General features: G+C 52.6%; 1 protein-coding gene across 2 annotated transcripts in view; it reads left to right on the plus strand.

The window, feature by feature from the left end:
* NXN (nucleoredoxin) overlaps positions 1–19,025 on the plus strand; it is a 161,724-nt gene extending 142,699 nt beyond the window's left edge. For both annotated transcript variants that reach the window (XM_069603055.1, XM_069603056.1), the window contains exons 6-8: positions 12,230–12,409; positions 14,157–14,281; positions 17,413–19,025. In XM_069603055.1, the coding sequence (XP_069459156.1) occupies positions 12,230–12,409; positions 14,157–14,281; positions 17,413–17,595 (488 nt within the window). In that variant the 3' untranslated portion in view covers positions 17,596–19,025. The remainder of the gene's footprint in view (positions 1–12,229; positions 12,410–14,156; positions 14,282–17,412) is intronic.

Here is a 19,025-nt window from a genome sequence, read left to right on the forward strand (position 1 = left end):
CTCCCTGGGGCTTTTGTGAACATGCAAATTCAGATTCAGTGGTTCTGGGGTGTGGCAGAGATCCTGCCTTTCTAGCAAGCCCCCAGGTGATGCCAGTGCTGCTTGTCCAGGCTCTGCACTTCGGGCATTAAGTCGAGGTCTGCTAATCCTTGAGAATCCTTTGAGAATTTTGGAGCTTTAGGTCTCCTAGTAATTTAAAAAGATGAAAGCAGTTTTCCTTCCAAACAGAAGTCGAGTGACATGACATGGTTTACTATTCCAGCAAGATGGGTACCAGTTGGTTAGTTTAAAGGAGATGGTGCAGGTGTATTTCCTTCCAGCACTCTGCTTGCAGAGAGACTTAAAACATGTGTGCCTTCTTAGCATAGAAGCAGTATTTCTTGAGATAAGGGATGACCCTAGACCAGTAGTATTTAAACAGAGGGTTAAATTGCCGCTTGGTGGGGATAAGTAAAACTGCATGTCTCTCAATTCACTTATTCATTCATTCAACAAGTATTTGCTGAAGGCACTCCCCTACTGCTGACTGACCTTGAGCAAGTTACTTTATCTTTTTTTTTTTTTCAGTAAAATTGGGAAGTCTCAGTGTTAGGTACAGAGTAGGCACTTAATATTTAACCGACTGACTTAGGGAGAAAGGGGAAATCTTTTATTTTACAACCTAAAAAAGATGAAGTTTTGGATGTCCGAAAACTTGCTAACAGAAAGGCAACTAACAATATGGCAAAGAATCTATTTCCTTTATAGAAAAAAGAGCCCTTTCCAGATTTGTTCAGTTACTCAGTCATGTCTGACACTTTGCAACTCCATGGACTGCAGCATGCCAGGCTTCCCTGTGCTTTACTATCTCTCAGAGTTTGCTCAAATTCATGTCCATTGAGTCAATAATGCCATCCAACCATCTCATCCTCTGTTGCCCCCTTCTCCTGCTGCCCTCAATCTTTCCTAGCATCAGGGTCTTTCCCAGTGAGTCAACTCTTCGCATCAGGTGGCCAAAGTATTGGAGCTTCAGCTTCAGTCCAAAAAAAGAGAGAGAAACAATTTAATTAAAAATATGTATGTGTAGGATATGAGGTGGGCAATTCAGCTGATGTGTATTGTCAGAATGGATAAGAAAAATATTCAGGATAATTTTAATTCACGATTTACAGATAAAACACTGAATTTGTGCCTGTTACATTTGCAAAGAACTCTACTCTCCGAAAAAGGATAATCCCCAGTGTAGGGAAGAGAGCAGGCTGCTAGGAGGAATCTAATCAGGACAAAATTTCCAGGAGAGATTGGCGATGCACACCAGAGGCCTTAAAAAATGGACAACACCTTTGATTTCAAAATCCCACTTGTAGGAATTTATGTTCAGGAAGTTACCCTATAGCACCTAGCAGAAACTGGACTTCTTTGCAGTTGGAGGTGCATTTTTGTTTTTTCTCTCATCTTTTGTGTACTTTGGATTTCCTCACAGACCACAATTCTTTCCTTGCTTTAGCCCCAGGAAAACTCAGAACTGAATTTGTAACCACGTTTAGCAGTTTTGCAAAGCTGACAATTTCTCTGCATGCCCTAGATCCTAGCTTTGTTTTCTCTTCCTGCCTTGTTCTCTTCTCAGTGGGATGTTTTCATTTGTTTAAAAAATATTTTGTTTGTTTATTTGGTTGCACCAGGTCTTAGTTGTGGCATGCAAACTCTTAGTTGCAGCATCTGGGAATTAGTTCCCTGACCAGGGATTAAACCCAGGCCCCTTGCATTGGGAGCATGGCGTCTTAGCTACTGGACCATCAGGGAAGTTTCAGTTTTCATCTGTTTTTCATTGAATTATATCATTCACTTTTTAAACTGCCTCCAGTCCTTTTCGGAAAAAAGGTGGGGCAGATTTAAATGGATAGGTTTCTATTTCTTGAGTTTCCACTAACCACTTCTATACACCGAATTTGGTGGGAAATAAAAAACTGGAAGTTTATCCCATTGCTACCCTGGAGTGGACAAGGTGAGATCCACTTTGGGAAATAACTTCAGTAGGGTGATGTCTTTTGAAGAACTAGAATGTGTTGGTCAGATAGGTGACACTTTGTATGACGACTTGGGAAATCAAACCCATCCCATATAGCAAAGAGCGTGCTGGGCCTCGCTTGGCCACTCTGGTCCATCACATGGGCTCTCATCTTCTTTCCAGGCACAGGTCCTCAGTGAAGCATAAGCGTTTTCTTCTCTGAGAAAAGGAGTTGCCCTTTCTTGGATGCAGAGGGCAGTGAGGTGCAGATCCTATTCTTTGTGGTCAATACTAAGGCCCTGAGATCACTTGAAAGTAATAAATTACCAAAGGATGGCCTATATCATGCACAGCAAGTTTGAGGGTGGGGGTCTCTCCTCTCCCTTAGCTCCATGAGATGCTTCTTGGGGCCCTTGGTAGTGGAGACACAGAATAGCAGTCTCCTTAAGGAGAGATCACAAGGCCTGTGAGATTCCACGCTAGTTTTAGACACACAACTGAGGCTGGAAGGTGCCCTTCCATCAGATGTTGGCAGGGCATGAAAAAATTGATTGTTTTCTATCTGCCTTCCGAGAGCAGAGAAGGGAACTCTCCTTTCGACTCCTCTAGCTGTCAACATACAAATAGAACAGCGGTCAGAGCCCTGGTTGTTAGGTGTGGTCCAGACAGCCAGCACGCGGGTGACCACAAATGAGCAGGAAGAGAAAGGAGCATTTTCAGAGATGCATTCACTTGGCTCAGCCTCTTAAGGCCTGGCAGTGTGTGGATAAGCACATATGTGGTTCCCAGACTTCAAGGAGCCCTCATCTGAGGATCAGAAAGCTGATCTAGAGAGGCCCTGTGCCCAGGCAAGCAGCAGCCGGGCAACCACACAAAAGAACCCAGCTCTGCACTGGCCCGTCCCGCTGCTCCTTGTCTGCTGGCTCCGTGGAGGGCTTGCCCTGCTGTCTGCAGCAGTCTGTCTTCAGCTTGGACTTGCCTGCTTTCCCAGCTCCCCACCTCCTCCTTCCTCACTCTTGGGTTCTCCCCCTGGCAGAGCGTTTTGTGCCGACTGCTCACTTGATCGTTGACCTCTTTGGCTGGGCCTTAGGATTCGTTCCTGTAAGCAGCCTGTCTGACACTGCTGGTTCACCCTGATCTGTCCACCTCTGGCCCTATCTAGCCAGAAATGCACTAAAGCACAGTGAGACAAGAATGTGAAAGAGCCTCACAGGATCCTTCTCAAGGCAGTGTTTAATGGAGGGCTGCACAATGGAATAATCCAAGTTCACAGGAGACTCTGGCTTGGAACTCTTGAGCCAGGAAGGTTTCCTGGAGGAGGTGACTCTCAAGCAGGGCCTTACAGAATGTCCAGGATTTAGGTAGAGGATTTGGGACATTCCAGGCCAAAGGCCAGAGCAAGATGTCCATGGTGTACTATAGGGAGACTGAGTGATTAGGCTGGTGAGCACCAGGCTGTGGTCCTTGAACGTGGTCCTTTGGACTTTGGAGCTTTTGGAAAATTTTAATTAAAGGAAAATCAGTGCAGTAGTGACATTTAGGCTAGACTGGAAGAGAAATCCCAGAGGCATATTGTTTGTCATTGTTCAGTCGATCAGTCATATTCAACTCTTTGCAACCCCATGGACTGCAGCACACCAGGCTTCCCTGTCCTCCACTATCTTCTGGAGTTTGCCCAAGTTCATGTCCGTTGAGTTAGTTATGCTGTCTAACCATCCGGTCCTCTGCCACCCTCTTCTCCTTTTGCCTTCAATCTTTCCCAGCATCAGGGTCTTTTCTAATGAATTGGCTCTTCGCATCAGGTGGCCAAAGTATTGGAGCTTCAGCATCAGTCCTTCCAATGAATATTCAGGGTTGATTTCCTTCAGGATCAACTGGTTTGCTCTCCTTGCAGTTCCAGGGACTCTCAAGAGTCTCATTATCCCCTGGGGCACGTTATCCCCTGGGATTTCTAATGAGTTCACTGTGCTCCCTCTGCAGCCAGGCCTCAGGCTGTGGCTTGTGACAGGCCTCTCTCCTGCCTGTGGGGAGAGAGAGGCCGCTCCCTCGGGCTCCAGGGTCAGTGGACCTGAGAGGATGCAGGCAGCCTCTGCATCCCCGTGTCTAGCTCCAGCCTCACAGGGTCACTTTAGCTTCATGACATTTTTGGGGTCCCCTGAACATTAAGGGTCCAGTAGCTTAGTAGAAGCACATGTTAGTATATTCTTGTGCTGCATCTTCCTGTGATCTTACCAGTCAACATTCCACCGCCTTTGACTACCAAAATACAAGATTAAAATATAGATATACTTCTCTACTTCATATAGATATATAGAAGAGAAAATCCATGACTTGTTCTAGGGGTCTTGGGGGTGGGGTTACTGAGAAGATGCCTTTGCACCCTTGCACAGGCTGGCCCACAAACAGAGTAACGGAGATGTGGAGGGGTGATTGGCTGGGGACCTGAGGTCCCAGGGCCATCACTTTCCTCCCTGTTGGCATCTCCCTTGGCCCAGACTACCCCCCGACCCTGGGTGCGTGTCTCTCTCCTTAGCAGACCTGCTTTAGTGGGAGTGTGGAATCCTCCTGAACTCCCTGTCTTCCTCCTCTCCGCCATGAAGCCATCTGTTACATCATCAGGTCTGTAACTTGGAATGTCTGTGCGTCTGCCCATCTCCTTTCTTCTTTCTTGCTGCATTACAGCTCCCATGTCCTCTCCAGGTGCCTCACCCTCCCAGCACCTCCGCTCTTCACCGACCTGGAAGCTCTCTGCACGCCATCACTGAGGGGCCTTTATGGAGGTCTCACTAAGTAGGCATGAGTGCTTAAATCACTGGCCATCAGTGATTCACTCAACCTCCAGCTCTTCTCCCTTCCCCAGATGTTGAGGTCCGGGGGTGGATCTTAAAATTCCAACCTTCTAACCACGTCTCTCTGGTGACCCACACCCATCATCTTAGCATCCCAAAAGAGACTTTTACTCCTTCCATTGGAAGGGTCTTGGAAACTCTTGTGTCAGGATCTGGGACTAAGACCAAATATTATAACAAGAGATGTTCCTATCACCCCTTTCATTCAGGAAATCATAAGAGTTTTAGGAGCTCTGTGCCAGGAACTGGGGGTGAAGGCCAGATATACACGCCTTATTATGTTACAGTATCACAATGTGCACAATCCATACCATATACTCCATGCACGCACAGAGTCCTTGGAGGTTCCCGCTGCCTGTCTGGTTCAGCAGATCCATGGGGCTGTATCTGGGAGAGCTCGTGCTCCCTGCTTGACTCTGTCCTCAGCTCTCACCCCACTTGCTGTGTCCTCCTGGACGTCTTGATGAGGGTTCTTTCACAGCGTGGAGTCAGGTATCTTCCACTGCCTGCACCCAAGCAGAACCCTCTCCACCTGGCCTGTCTTCGTGCCTGGCAGTGCGCAGATGAATTGATCGGATTGTCACTTTGTATATTGAGGCCCATGAGGGCTGAGCTCCCCTGTGTCACCTGGACAGGCTCAGACTGTGCAGGAGAACCCAGAATCCTCTGGGCACCTTGGGAGCTGGGCTCAGAGCACCCCTGGATTCTGAGCGTCCCCCAGCATCCCAAGGAGGCCTTGCATAAGATGCTGCCGCTTCATTCAGGTGTCCATCCAGGTGGTGCGGGGAGGGTCTGGGACTTGAGGAGGCGTCTTCTGGGCTGGGTGCTGTTCCCGCGAGTGCTCTAGCCTCAGCTCCAGCCGCCTGAGTTCACCAGGGCCTGGCATGTGGCCTCCACCCACTTCCTTTGCCTTGGGGAGCAGCGGGGTTGGCTTCCCTCCTCCAAGCATTTTGTGCAGACCAGGGAATTTGTAGCCCTATAAGCTGTTGACAAATGCGTTTCTAAGGAAAGGGTTTGGACACACTTGGCGAGAAAGGCAAATCCCGTTAGCCATTGTCTAACGCTGGCTGTTGAGAACACCATGTTCTCTGCAGGGAGGCTCGGAGCGCCTTCTCTCCTATTAGGGGCCCTCACTGGCTTTGTTGTCTCCCCTCCCCTTCCCTCTTTGGAGCCAGCGGACAGGGCCCGAGAAAGCCCCGGAGGCACTGGTGTGAGGCCCTCGCTCTCCCAGCACCTGTTTTTCTTTTGTTTCTCTCCTGTCCTCTTGTTCCTTGCCCTCATCCTGTAGCTTTCCTCTCCTTTTTCCTTTTCCCCACCTTCCTCATCCACTCCCTGCCCTTCTCTCTCTCTCCCTTCTAAGCCCCTTTTCAAACAATGGGTGTGAGGCAGAGTCTATTTTCTATAGAAATGAAACATTCAGCCGTAGTGGTTTTCTTTTGTATTATTTACTTAATGTTTGGCTGTGCTGGGTCTCCGCTGCCTCGCAGGCTTTTCTCTAGTTGCGGCGAGTGGGGGCTCTTTGTAGCAGCGAGCAGGCTTCTCCTTGCGGTGGCTTCTCCTGTTGCGGAGCACGGGCTCTAGGGTGCTTGGGCGTCAGCACTTGCAGCACACAGTCTCAGGAGTTGCAGCGTGTGGGCTCTAGAGCACAGGCTCAATAGTTGTGGTGCACAGGCTTAGTTGATCTGTGGCACGTGGGATCTTTCCTGGTCAGAGATCGAACCCACATCTCCTGCATTGGCAGGCAGATTCTTTACCACTGAGCCACCAGGGAAGTCCCCATTGTGGTTTTCGATGAACCGAGGATAAGGGGCTGACACTGCTGTATTTGTAGGCAAGTCTCAGGATTTAAAGGGCTGGTGCAGGCTGTCTGGAGCTGCCCCCTGGGCCTGGGGAGGATGGCTGGGGGCTGCCTCAGTGCTCTCCTCTGCTCATCTTGTTTCATTTTGAGAACATAAAAAAAGAAAAGCCAGGAAAGGACAAAGAATAATATAATGAACACCCATGTGGCTACCACCTAGAATTGACAACTTTGCTTCCAGTATTTAGTATAGAAATGAATGGGAGCATTAAACACACACCAGGCTGGGTTCCCTCCACTCCTCCCTGGAGCCCCTTCCTTCTCCCTGGGGTGCTAGGGGTGCCCAGGAGTGACCCTACCACCCATTCAGTCTGAGTCTCCTTCAAATGCTTGCTCTGTGGCTGTGAATCCATGAGTAATGTAACGTCATGCTGGCTGTGTTTGTAGACGTGTCCTTAAGTGCTGGCATGCTGTAATAGCGTTCTGCAGCTTGCTTTTCTCACTAAACATTATGTTTTTGAGATTTATCCCTGTTGATATTTACATCTGGTTTATTTCAGTGCCATGAAGTGCTCTGTTGTACTACAGCCTGTTTATCTGTTTATCAGTTCCACTGTCGGTGGATATTTGGTTGTTTCTGGTTTTTCCCTAAGAATGCTGCCATTTTAAATGTCTTCTTCGGGACTTCCCTGGCAGTCCAGTGGTTAAGACTCTGCACTTTCACTGTAGAGGGCATGGGTTTGATCCCTAGTTGGGGAACTAAGATCCTGCCTGCCTTGTGGTGGGGCCAAAAAATCAAGTCTTCTTTGTGCCTCCTGATGTGGCCACATGGGCCTTCCGGCCAAGTTCAAGTGAGCCTAATCCCTTTGACCTCCCTTGGGTTTTTCTGAGCTTCACCTCCCAAACTAGCTGCCTTCTTCCTTTCCTTATTAGCTCTCCAGCAGGGGGAGATTTCAGGGAGCAGGAGAGAGAAGAGGGATGTGATGAAAGGAATGGGTGGTGGGTGTGGCCAAAGCATGGTCCGCATTTGTCATCCCACCCCTACTGCCCTTCAGTTCTTATTTGACTTTTATTTAACTTGAATGAATTTATCATGAGACAGTTTAAGAAAAATGTATATCTATTTCACCCGCATTCCTGCCTTCCTCACACAACTGTTTTCACTTTTCTGAGTCCCTTTTGGTCTTTGTCTACAGGCATATTTCTGCACAGTTGTAATTGTACACATAGCACTGTGTATTCTGTATTTTCGATTTAACCACATATTACAAACATTTTCCATCCTGCTGCAGTCTTCATGATGACCATGTATTGCCGTGATCATGTAACCTTTTGTCCTGCCACGTGCCCTAACCTGCTCTATCCTGTCCTGGGGCCTGCTTTTCCTTGCCTTTCTCTTCCCCGGTCCCAGCAATCTTTGTGATCACACGGTCATCTAGAAGCAGAGAAACAGCCCTGCCCAGCTCCTCTCCCACCAGCCAACGGCGCTGCCCTCAGACCCACCACCTCCTTTGAAACTCCCTTTCTTTGGTGATAGAAAAGCAACCAAATGCAACAGCGGGACAGTCTCAGTACGTGCGACTTTGAGATTGTTTGCATTCGCACAAATCGGCCTCTCCCAAGAGGAAACAGCATGGAGCCAGCTCCTTAGGCCTTTTCTTTCTTCTCTAGGTTTTCAGGGAGATGGTGAAGGGGATTCGGAGGCTCTGGCATGGTCTACCCGAGCTCCCCAGGGAGGCGCCTGGGGCCGAAGCCCTCTCTAGGAGTGGAGAGTATGTGTTCTGCGCCCAGAGGTTGAGCTTGGGGTGGTGCACGTAAGAGAACACCATCTGTAGATGTGGCAGCGTCATGGCCTGTGGTGTTGATCTCACCTCTGTCTTCTGTTTCTTGAGCAAACTCCCTCCAGCCACCGTGGAGGTTCCTGTTTATATCACTAAAGCAGGTCTTCTCCTTTTTCTTTTTTAATTTATTTTTATTTTTTGGCCACGCTGCACAGCTTGCAGAATCTTAGTTCCTCAACCAGGGACTGAACCTGGGCCCTGACAGTGAACGTGTGGAATCATAACCACTGGACCACCAGTGAAGTCCTCGGCACCAGTCTTCTATCCCTTCTCAAGAGCCAAATGACCAACCTAGGGCTGACTAATAATACTGATACTAATACTAATGGACTTAGTTATGAAGAGAGCTGATATATATGGAGTACTTTGTGCCAGATATCCTGCTCAAAAGCATTTTCTACTTGTCATCTTTTTACTCCTTCCTACACCCAAGTAAGATCAGAAACTCCCACTACCCCCATTTGACGGTGTATAAATGAGGCTCTGAGCAATTAAATGACTTGTCTGCATCTTCCTTGGAACCCTCACTGTAGTCCTGCCGCCCCCACCCCCACCCCCCGCACTGTCCCAGCTGGGAAACGACAAGTTCAAGAGAAGCAGAGACGAACTGTTCCCTTTTCATTCCCTTCAGAGAAGCCCTTTGCTGGTGTGGAAGTTACTTTGTACAAAGGTGTCGATTAGAAATTTTCTGTTCCCTTTAAGTTTCCCATTAGAGGCTCTGCCCTATTTTCTCCTTGGAAGTCTCTGCTTTGGGGAACCTGCTTCAGGGGCCGGGGGAACAGGGAAGGCAGGATGGGCTGGATGGGGAAGCGGGTGAATGGGAGAGAAAAGGGAGAGGCGATCATATCTCAGCTTCCTTCTCCCACAGCCTCAGGGAAGAGGCAGTGGGTGGTGCAGACGGTATGGATGCAGGAGTGTGCCCTGCCCTGCCCAGCTCCTCCTTGGGGATGACCGCCTTCCAACCCATGGTGCTGTGAGAGTCCCCGCCAGCAGACTGGCCTGGTAGAAAGAGCAGCAGTTTGCCAACAAGCAGACCAGGCTTCCTGCGCCAACTTGGTCACTTACTGGGCAGATGACCTTGGGTAGACGACTTGACCACTGGCAGGAGGAGGACAGCCTTACATCCCAGGGTGAGGTCCCCACACTGGGTGGAGCACTGAGCAGATGCTGCGAGACTGAGCTTCCTTCTGGCTGGTTCATCCCCAGAGAGGCGTACACACTTAGGGCTCTGGGGCCAAACTAACCCAAGATCTGGTCAGTGATGGGAAAGCGACTGGTGCTTGTCAATTCTTTTTCCCAGTCCATGTGCTAGAAGTGGGCTTCTCTGGATTGAAATCTGTGTTCACTATACCAAGTCGCTTTCTGTTTGTGCTCCACAGTCAACCTAACCTTGTCATCTTGGGCTTAAAGCACCAAATACAAGGGGCCTTTGCTTTTGCATGGCTTTTGGGAAGGGGTGGGGAGGGTCCAGGGGAGCTGTCCCTCCACGGAATTGGCTGAGAAACCCCCAGTAGTCACCTGGGGGCTCAAGTCCCTGCCTTGCTGTCCTGGTGCCTCCCCCACCACCGGCAAGGACTGGAGACAGGCCTTAGCCATGGTAACAAAGAAGCCCATTAGTCACCTGGAGAAACCAAAGCCCCAAACCAGGAAGAAGGCCCCTCTGCCTTTGGATTTTACTTTCCCTCCCTTCTCCATCCTCTGTGCCTGCCTGCCCGCCACAGACCAACCCAGCATCCCATGTCTGGGCTGCAAACAAGCCTGCTGCTGTGTCTAATCATAGCAGTGGGCAGGGCCCTGGTTTAACCCAACACTAGAAATTGCCCAATTTCAGAAACTGATTAAACAACTTTGCCAAAGCAATTTTGAGATGGGGCATGGCACTGGGAGGTGTTCGTCTGCAGCTGGCTGGCCCTTCATGCCATGGGCCCCAGCCCCAGGCCCCTACAGGCTGCTGACTCAAGCCCAGCCCTGTCTGGGATGGGGAGACCCCTAATTGTGAACCCCAGGTCTCTGGGAGATGCCGAGCAGATATGAGATGAGGCTGAAGATGCCCCGTGTCTATTGTGCTCTGGGTGCATCTTAAAAGCCCTCCAAAGTGCCGGCTCTGGCCAAGTGCATTTGTATGCGATGTGTGTGGTGGGAAAGGCAGTCCCCAGAGGCTGCTTCTCTCTGGACCTGCTCCCCAACATGCCAAGCCTCTCCTTCTCATAGGTGTGAACATAATACGCTCGTTTTTCCTTTTGAAGGTAGGCCCACCCCTGCATGCCTGCCACCCCGGCCACCGCACAGGTTACAAAACACCACGGCTGTGTTTCTGGTACCTCAGCATCCCTCCCCTGCCACCCCCCACAGAGAAGTAAAATGTCAGTGAAGCAAACTACTGACTCAAAGCTGTATAATCTATAAATATTAAATTGCTCTGGCTTTCCCTGGCCCATCTAGCTCCGGTCAGCTCCAGTGGGGAGGTGGCTGGTTAGTGCAAGGAGGGGAGGGACCAGTGGGGAGACAAGTGTCCTCAGAGGTCAAGGCCGAGGCTACCTCCATGGGCTGAAGTCCCTGGCTGGAGGAGAAGCAGCAGAGAGTGGGGCGCGTGGAGCAGGGAGCTGGAAAACCCACGCCCCCCTGTAACGCAGAAAGGGTCACCTCTGATTTTTCCGTTTGAGGCTTTATGGTTGGAGGGAGACTGTGGTTTGTGGGGAGCTGGGTGTTGCATCTCTGACCCCAGCCCAGGACTCTAATGTGAGGGCGGCAGCACTGCCAGTATGTTCCCTCCAGGGACTGTCCCCCTCAGAGCGGGCACTGGAACCGTCCCAGGCAGCGGGGCTGGTGATGGTGGCCAGCTGTCCTCTCCCGTCCGCTGCCCCAGGCTCCTCCCCCCAACAGGCCCCCTGTGCTCCCCCTGGGGGGGCCCTCCTGCTGTGATCTGTGCTGGTCTATACACCCTTGCGTGTGCACTGCAGGGGAGTATGTATTCACACCACCTGCTGAGGTTGAGACTTCCTGCAGGCAGGGGAGCAGCTCCTGTTTCTTGGGGACCTCATGTTGTTGCTCAGTTGTGTCTGACTGTTTGTGACCTCATGGGCTGCAGCACACCAGGTTTCCCTGTCCTTCAGTATCTCCCGGAATTTGCTCAAGCTCATGTCCATTGAGTTGATGATGCCATCCAACCTCTCTGCTGCTGCTTTTAAGTCGCTTCAGTCGTGTCCGACTCTGTGCGACCCCATAGATGGCAGCCCACCAGGCTCTGCCATCCCTGGGATTCGCCAGGCAAGAATACTGGAGTGGGTTGCCATTTCCTTCTCCAATGTATGAAAGTGAAAAGTGAAAGTGAAGTCGCTCAGTCTTGTCTGACTCTTTGCGGACCCCATGGACTGCAGCCTACCAGGCTCCTCCGTCCATGGGATTTTCCAGGCAAGAGTACTGGAGTGGGGTGCTGTTGCCTTCTCCATCCAACCTCTCTAGGCTTTCTCATTTTTCTTCTATGTACTGATACCCAGGGCTGAAGTTCTTAAATGCATAGCCTCGTTGATCCTTCCATAGTGGGATAAGTTGGGAACTGCAGTGTGTTTACCACATGGCAGCGGAGGGTCTGAGGTCCAGAGGCGGGAGGTGACTTGCTTGGGGTTCTGTGGAGAAGTCCCCTGCAGACCCAGGGGGGCTCCATGGCTCTTCAGAGGTGGAGCCCAGATTCTACTCAAGGACTAAACCGTGTCCGGGGGGGCTGTCCCAAGCTCTCTCTCTCTTTCTCTTGCAGGCATCCCCACCCTCATCGTGCTGGACCCGCAGGGGGAGGTGATCACGCGGCAGGGGCGGGTGGAGGTGCTGAACGATGAGGAATGCAGGGGCTTCCCTTGGCACCCCAAGCCTGTGCTGGAGCTCTCCGACTCCAACGCTGTGCAGCTCAACGAGGGCCCCTGCCTCGTCCTGTTTGTAGGTAGGAAGCTCAGCTGAGGGCCCCAGGTGGGACACAATGGGCAGAGCTCACTAGGGGGCCAGGGGGGTCTGTCCCTGCAGCTTCTTTCAGTCGCCAGCAGCGCAGAGCCTGGGTCTTTGTCTCTGGCTGCCGTGCTTCTGACCCTGGTGATTTATTCATGCTTCTCCCCTGTGGTGGCTGTGCAGGGAGTTGCTGCTCTGCTTTCCTTCTAGCTGCTCCCGGCCACCAGCTGGGAAGAAGAGGTCAGGCCGGGAGGAAGCCCTCGGCCCGCTGATGAACAGACCCATTGTTGGAGGCGGGGCTGCTGCGCAGCAGCTGTGGGGGGGCGGGGGGGTGGGGCCCCTCAGGCCAGGGCTCCCCCTCAGCTGCTGCTGCTGCTGCTCTCCTGTGCTCTGAGGAGCTGCCCCAGGGTGGCATCTCTGGGGCTGAGAACCCCTCTGTCTCCCTGCCTCTCCCTCTCGTGCTCAGTGTGTGACAGGTCTGCCCTGCAGGAAGACACAGGAATACCTGCGGCAGGTTCCCGGCAGACCCGTAGGGTGACCCCTGGTTCCTTCTGCAAACGGAGTAACTGCTGGCCAAGGGCCATCTCACCCTCTGCCTTAGGTCTCATTGCTCGGTTCCAACTTAAGTCTGGGTACCCGGATCATGGCTGAGCTGCTGCCGCCTGTAGTGAGAGGGCTGGAGAATGTGTGTAGCATCCAACCCCCATTCTCTAGAAGTCTGGTTTGGGGGCCCCCAGGTGGGGAGGGAATCCTGGCTTGCAGGCTGGCCTTGTACTTGGAGGACAGTGGCGCTGGGAAGGATGGCCTTGGGGACCCATTCCCCTTGGGTCTTTACTGCCTGCTGCAGGCTCACATGCCCCCAGCCTGGGGCCTGGGAAGCTTTTATGAATGAGGAACAATTAGGAATGTCACTGGCCATCTGTAGATGTGGAAACAGGGTCCCAGGGAAGCAAAGCAAGTTTCCAGCATCACCAAGCTAATCAGAGGTGAATCTAGAGTGTATGGGGCTGAGCCTGCACACTGGGCCTCCTGGGAGGACTTCTGGGTGAAGGTCCTCTGCAGGCACCTGTCCCCCCTCCCCTGCTTTGCACTGGCTCTCGGTTTTGGGGTTCAGCAGGGATGAGGTGCTCCCACGCTAGTTCACTGGAAGCAAGAGATGCCCAAAGGGGGTTCTGGGAGCCTGGTTGGGGGTTCTTCCCTACAGTCAGCCTGTCCCCTCCCAGGCAAGTCCCACTGCCAGCTATGAAGTTGGCATGCCAGTGCCCTGGTGCCTCCCAGCTGCCACTGAAGCTGATGATCAGAACACAGTCCTGACCCACCACCACCACCACTTCTCCCATTTCCATTAGGAAGTCAGGGATCCAAGGACAGAGCATCTCATTCTATGATAGAGAGAAAACCACCAGCGCCTCAGGTTCTGGCTTAGGAGAGGCTCAGCTTCCAAGGTGCGTTTGTGAGTAGTTCAGTGAACAGGATTTCGCTTGCCTGGGCATTAGTGATAGATGGTGAAGTTAGTTCTTCCTGGGGGCATGATGCAGAACAGCTTGCCTGCGAGAGCAGTGAGGAACCTGGCCTGTGCCTGGGGACACACCCTCGTGCATCCAGGAGGCGAGGTCGGTGTCCCAGGGGAGGCTTTGCTTCCATTCAGGGGCCGCCCAGATGGGCGCGTCGGGCCAGGACCTGGGCACCAGTCCATCTGATTGACAAGCCAGTGCTTCTTTGTGTCTTTCTCTCCCTTGTCACAGATTCTGAGGATGACGGCGAGTCGGAGGCGGCCAAGCAGCTGATCCAGCCAATAGCTGAGAAGATCATTGCCAAGTACAAAGCCAAAGAGGAGGAGGCGCCGCTCCTGTTCTTTGTGGCGGGGGAGGTGAGTGCCGCCGGGGCCCCCCGGGCTGGCTCCGCTGGCCGACCCTTAGAACACGAGTGATGTAGCCCCTGGGGATGTCTGAAGGGGCCTGGGGTTCTGGGGTGACGGTGCTTCTACAAGAGCCCACAGACAAATGGAGCATGAAAAGGTGTCATCAGTCAAGGAAAACCAGTTCCGGCCCCTGCCGCCTCCTTCTTCCCATCTTACCCAGCAGTCCCCAGGCAGCAGGGGGCCCTGCTAGAACAGAAGCTCCCACTTGCACCCAGACTGCTCCCACCCCGGCTGCGAGGGAGCCACAAAGATAGTGGTCAGCACTTACTCCTTCCGGGCTGGGTCCCAGCCAGGCTCTTGATGCTTTACAAAGAGACTGTTTGGTTAGTCCACGAACACCCAGCCGCCCAAGGGGCCTTTTCCCATCGCTGATGGGGATCCAACTGCAGTTACCCCTCCGCCCAGGGAGAATGCTTACGTTCCTAGCGTCCCTGCCTCTTCCACCCCAGGCCTGTCCCTAGAAGGCCTCCAGCTGGTAGGGGAGTGGCTCCCAAGGTAGGGGAGCCTGGGTCCCCGCAGACGCGGAATCTGAGATTGCGCAGGTTGCGCAGCCATGCCCCCTCGGTTCCCCACCCTGGAGCCACCCTCCACGCATGCGCAGCTGCCTCTCCCCACCCAGGCACTGGCCTCAGTCAGTTATTGACAGACACACATTTCGAAGCCAGCGGGCCCCCCTCCCCCACCTGCCCTCCTTGCTCCCATCTGTACCTCTAGTTGGTCCGAGCCCCGTGCTCATTTCACGCTGTGTTTGGATCCCAGGGGCGGCCAGACACCCTGAACCACCCATTCATCACCTCAATAGCCGCTGCTGCCCGGTGAGCCCCTGGAAGACAGCTGGAGTCACCCTGCCCAGCCGTGGGGTGGAGGGAACAAAGACGGTTCACAGGGCCCTGCCTTGGGCTACACAGCCCACTCCACACAAAGCACAAATGGAAGCCGCGCTGAATGTATTAAACTCTAACCCCTTCGACCAGAACAGCGGCTTGGAGAGAAAAGATGGGCTCAGGAGAGGGAAAGGGCTGAGCCGGGGGTGGAGGCGGGGCTGCAGGGCTCCAGCGGCCGCCCTAGAAAGGAGGCCGAAAAGGAGCGCTGGTAGGTTTCCTATAGGCCCGGCCAGGCCAGGTGCCTCACCTGCACCACCCACTTGCTCGTCACCTACCCCTCCTTAGGGGTTCACAGATGAGGAAAGTGAGGCTGGAAGAGGGTAAGGCTGCTGCGAGGCCGGCCTGGCAGGGCTGTGCGCCCAGGCTGGCTCACTTTCCCGGAGCCCCATGTGAGCCATTATGGAATCCCTTTTATAGGATTTATGAGACCTGGCCTCTGAGAGGTTTCTTGCCAAAGCCTGGCATTAAGTAGGTGGCAGAGAGAGGAGTGACTGTGAGATCAGGAGTGAATGTGGAAACAAGCTCTCACTACCTCTGTCCACAGGGTCCCGTACAGGGCTGGCCCAGCCTGGACCAGGATGTTAGGCAGAGGCTCAGGGGCATAGGGGCATCCACTACTCCAGCTCCCCACCCTCAACCTGACCTTCTCTGCCCTGAACCCGGACTCCTGGCCTTGGCAACTCTCTTGGCCAGTTTTCTAACCTCAGAAGCAAGACAGTGGGAAAGGAAGTGGGCACAGGGCGCTGGAACCATCAGGCACCAACTGGGTACCTTGGAGCCCAGGACTCCAGCCCTCCACAGTCAGCCTGGGGCTGGGGCCTTTGTCTTGATCCCATCCTCACCCATAGACAGAAGTTGTCCCTTCCCGAGCCTTAACAGACATTAAAATTCATCTCCCCATGTTTGCTCAGAGGGAGGGGAGGCAGCAGGCACTGAGCTTGGCTTTCTAATGGGAATTGGATGGATGGGATTTGTCCAGGTGTCTCCCCTCTATTTATCATGAAGATTGTTTATTAACCCAAATGGAGCGCCTGAATTGGGTGAACACTGCCAGAGATGCTGAATCACCCGGCATTGCTGGGAAGTGTGTGCTGTTTGTTGGGTGGAGGAAAAAAAGACGATCACTTATCTTTCCTAAGAAATTGCCCCTTTAGAAAGAAATGTTTTTTGTCTCGGAAACTGCTTGCCAGCCCTTAAGACCCGGAATACTATGAGCTCTTTTTCTGCAGGTATTCTCATTCAGTGGAGATTTTTGCACATTTTATAGTGGAACAACCTGGGGATGGGTATAGAGCGTCCATTTCCTGTTAGCAGCATGAAAAGTAACCTCAGATGGCTGTGTGTATGCATTCTCAACCCTATTCAACTCTTTGCATCCTCAGGGATTATAGCCTGCTAGGCTTCTCTGTCCATGGGATTTTCCAGGCAAGAATACTGGACTCGTTTGCCATTCCCTTCTCCAGGGGACCTTCCTGACTCAGGGATTGAACCCAGGTCTCCAGCATTGGCAGGTGGATTCTTTAACACTAAGCCACCTGGGAAGCCCAATCTCAGATGGCTACCACCTTACAAATCTTTCTCCTTGTCTTTGGATTTCTGTTTGCCTTTATATTTACTAAGGGTACACCACATACTAGAGAAATCTCTCAGGACAGTCACTGGGAACCTACAATTACTATAGCGATGGTGTAAAACCTCAGTAGTACTTCAGAGGCCTGGGCTTCTGAACTGGTTGTGCAACTCCTGCCTGCCCCCTACAGCTGTGGGGGTGGGGGGTTGGGGGACTGAGCTGTTTAGTTAAAAACATTTGGAAGCTGAAGTCCAGATAGCCCTCTGCCCACAGTGGGGCTGCAGATAATTGAGAGTGGGTTGCAAAAGTAAGTAATCAAAAGACATCCCATTTTTACAAGTTAAAGTTGCTTTCATGCTATAAAGCAAGATGACTCACCTGGGGTTTGAGCTGATGCAGAGAGTGAATTTGATGAACCAGCTCCCCCTCGCCCTGGTAGGGCAGGGTCCCCTGATCCCCTCCTCCCTGCTCCCGGTTCTGAGAGCCTATTTTTCCTGGAGGCCGCGGCTCTCCAGGATGGTGGGGTGGGGTTCCACTCTATGGTGTCTGGGGAGTCCGGGCCCAGGGGATTCTCTGCCCTCTTTCTTGACAACTCATCGATTTTCTTTCCTTCTGGTGACTTCCAGGATGACATGACTGACTCCCTGCGAGATTACACCAACCTGCCCGAGGCTGCCCCTTTGCTCACCATTCTGGACATGTCAGCCCGGGCCAAGTACGTGATGGACGTGGAGGAGATCACCCCCGCCATTGTGGAGGCCTTTGTGAATGACTTCCTAGCAGAAAAGCTCAAACCAGAGCCCATCTAGTGGGGCCCCAGCTTCGCGGGACCTTATTTAAAACTCATTCTTCTCTTCCCCCTCCTCCCTTCCCGTCACCCTTGGACTCTTACAGCGTGTTCCGAATCACACAACCCAAGTGTCCAACCTCTCTGTGGTGCCTTGTTCTCTGCATTAATTCCTCAGCTAGCACCCTAGGGTGCGCATACTCTCCAGCGGCAGAAGAAACCACCGTGTTTGGAGACTCTGTTCGGGGATTCATGGGGCTGGCGTAACCGTCCAGAATGGGGGCTGCAGCGCGCTCTTGGTCGCTAGCTCTGGGTGAGGTATTTTTGCGCGCCCCCGGGTGTTCTAACGCCGAGTGGGCACAGACCTTGGGTGCGCCGGCTCTGCCGCGGGTGCTAGAGCGCATGCGCAGAGCCCCAGAGGCTCAGACAACGCGGGCGCTCAGGTGGAGCCGGTCGGGGGCCTGGCCCCCGAAGTCTTGGCACTGAACTTCTGCCCGCCAGGACAGCCTTTCCTCAGTGACTTGGTCTGTCTTGACCTGAGGAGAAGAACACCAGCTTGTCAGTCGGTATCTTGGGCAGGGGAGGAGCTCCAGGTCTCAAAGGTAACTTGTGTTCTTTTCTGATGAGAAAGAGTAGCTACAGTAATGGTTCACGTAGTATTTGCTTACTTTGATGGAGCACCTCCCATGTGATAAGAAAGAGCTGCTTCTTCCTTCCTTCGAGCTCTTTCTCCCTTGATCTTGACCTTCCCCCAGTTTCTGCCTTCTCAAATGGACAGCCCCTCCCATCTTAGAATGTTGTTGGTAAGTTCTCCCCTTCGGCCATCTTCCCAAGAAGAGGCGGTGGACCTGCATTGCCAGAAGAGCACCGTGTCCCCAGCGCCCGGTGGCTCCGGGCCTGGGGCCCCTGGAGCCTCTGCCCACCCTTGGTTACCCCTGCGTTTCCTTTTCTTCTCAAAGCAGAACTTTTAAAAAGAGGCAAGCAATTGCCAGAAGCCTAGCTTTTTCCTAAGAACCTGCAGAAAGGGCTGTGCCCTAGGGAGTGCAGGCTGAGGACAGGTCAGCTAAAAATGGGCCCTGTGTTGGCTCTGCTGAGCCCAGCTCAGCTCCTTCTTTGGGCTGAACTGACCACAGAAAGGAAACTAGCAGCTGTGCTCTTAGGATTTGGGGTAGAAGGCTTCCCTGGGTTTCAGCCTATCTCAATCAGGTGTCAGGGCCTTTTGGATCATCTCAGGCCTCACCTCTGGCTCCACTCACAGCCAACCAAAACCGTTTATTTGGAAAACCCAGCCCCTTCCAACTAGCTGTTGACAGCATTGCTTCTTGCTGAGTGGGATTGTTCATTTGTAGTTCAGAGGGACAAGTTGAGTTGGTCATTGCTCTTACTGTTACCAGCCTGAAATGCAATCACCTAGTAAGAAATAAAACAGGCATCTCTGGACGTTATCAACCA

This window comes from Ovis canadensis, chromosome 11 (assembly GCF_042477335.2).
Source record: "Ovis canadensis isolate MfBH-ARS-UI-01 breed Bighorn chromosome 11, ARS-UI_OviCan_v2, whole genome shotgun sequence".
Taxonomy (NCBI): Eukaryota; Metazoa; Chordata; class Mammalia; order Artiodactyla; family Bovidae; genus Ovis; species Ovis canadensis.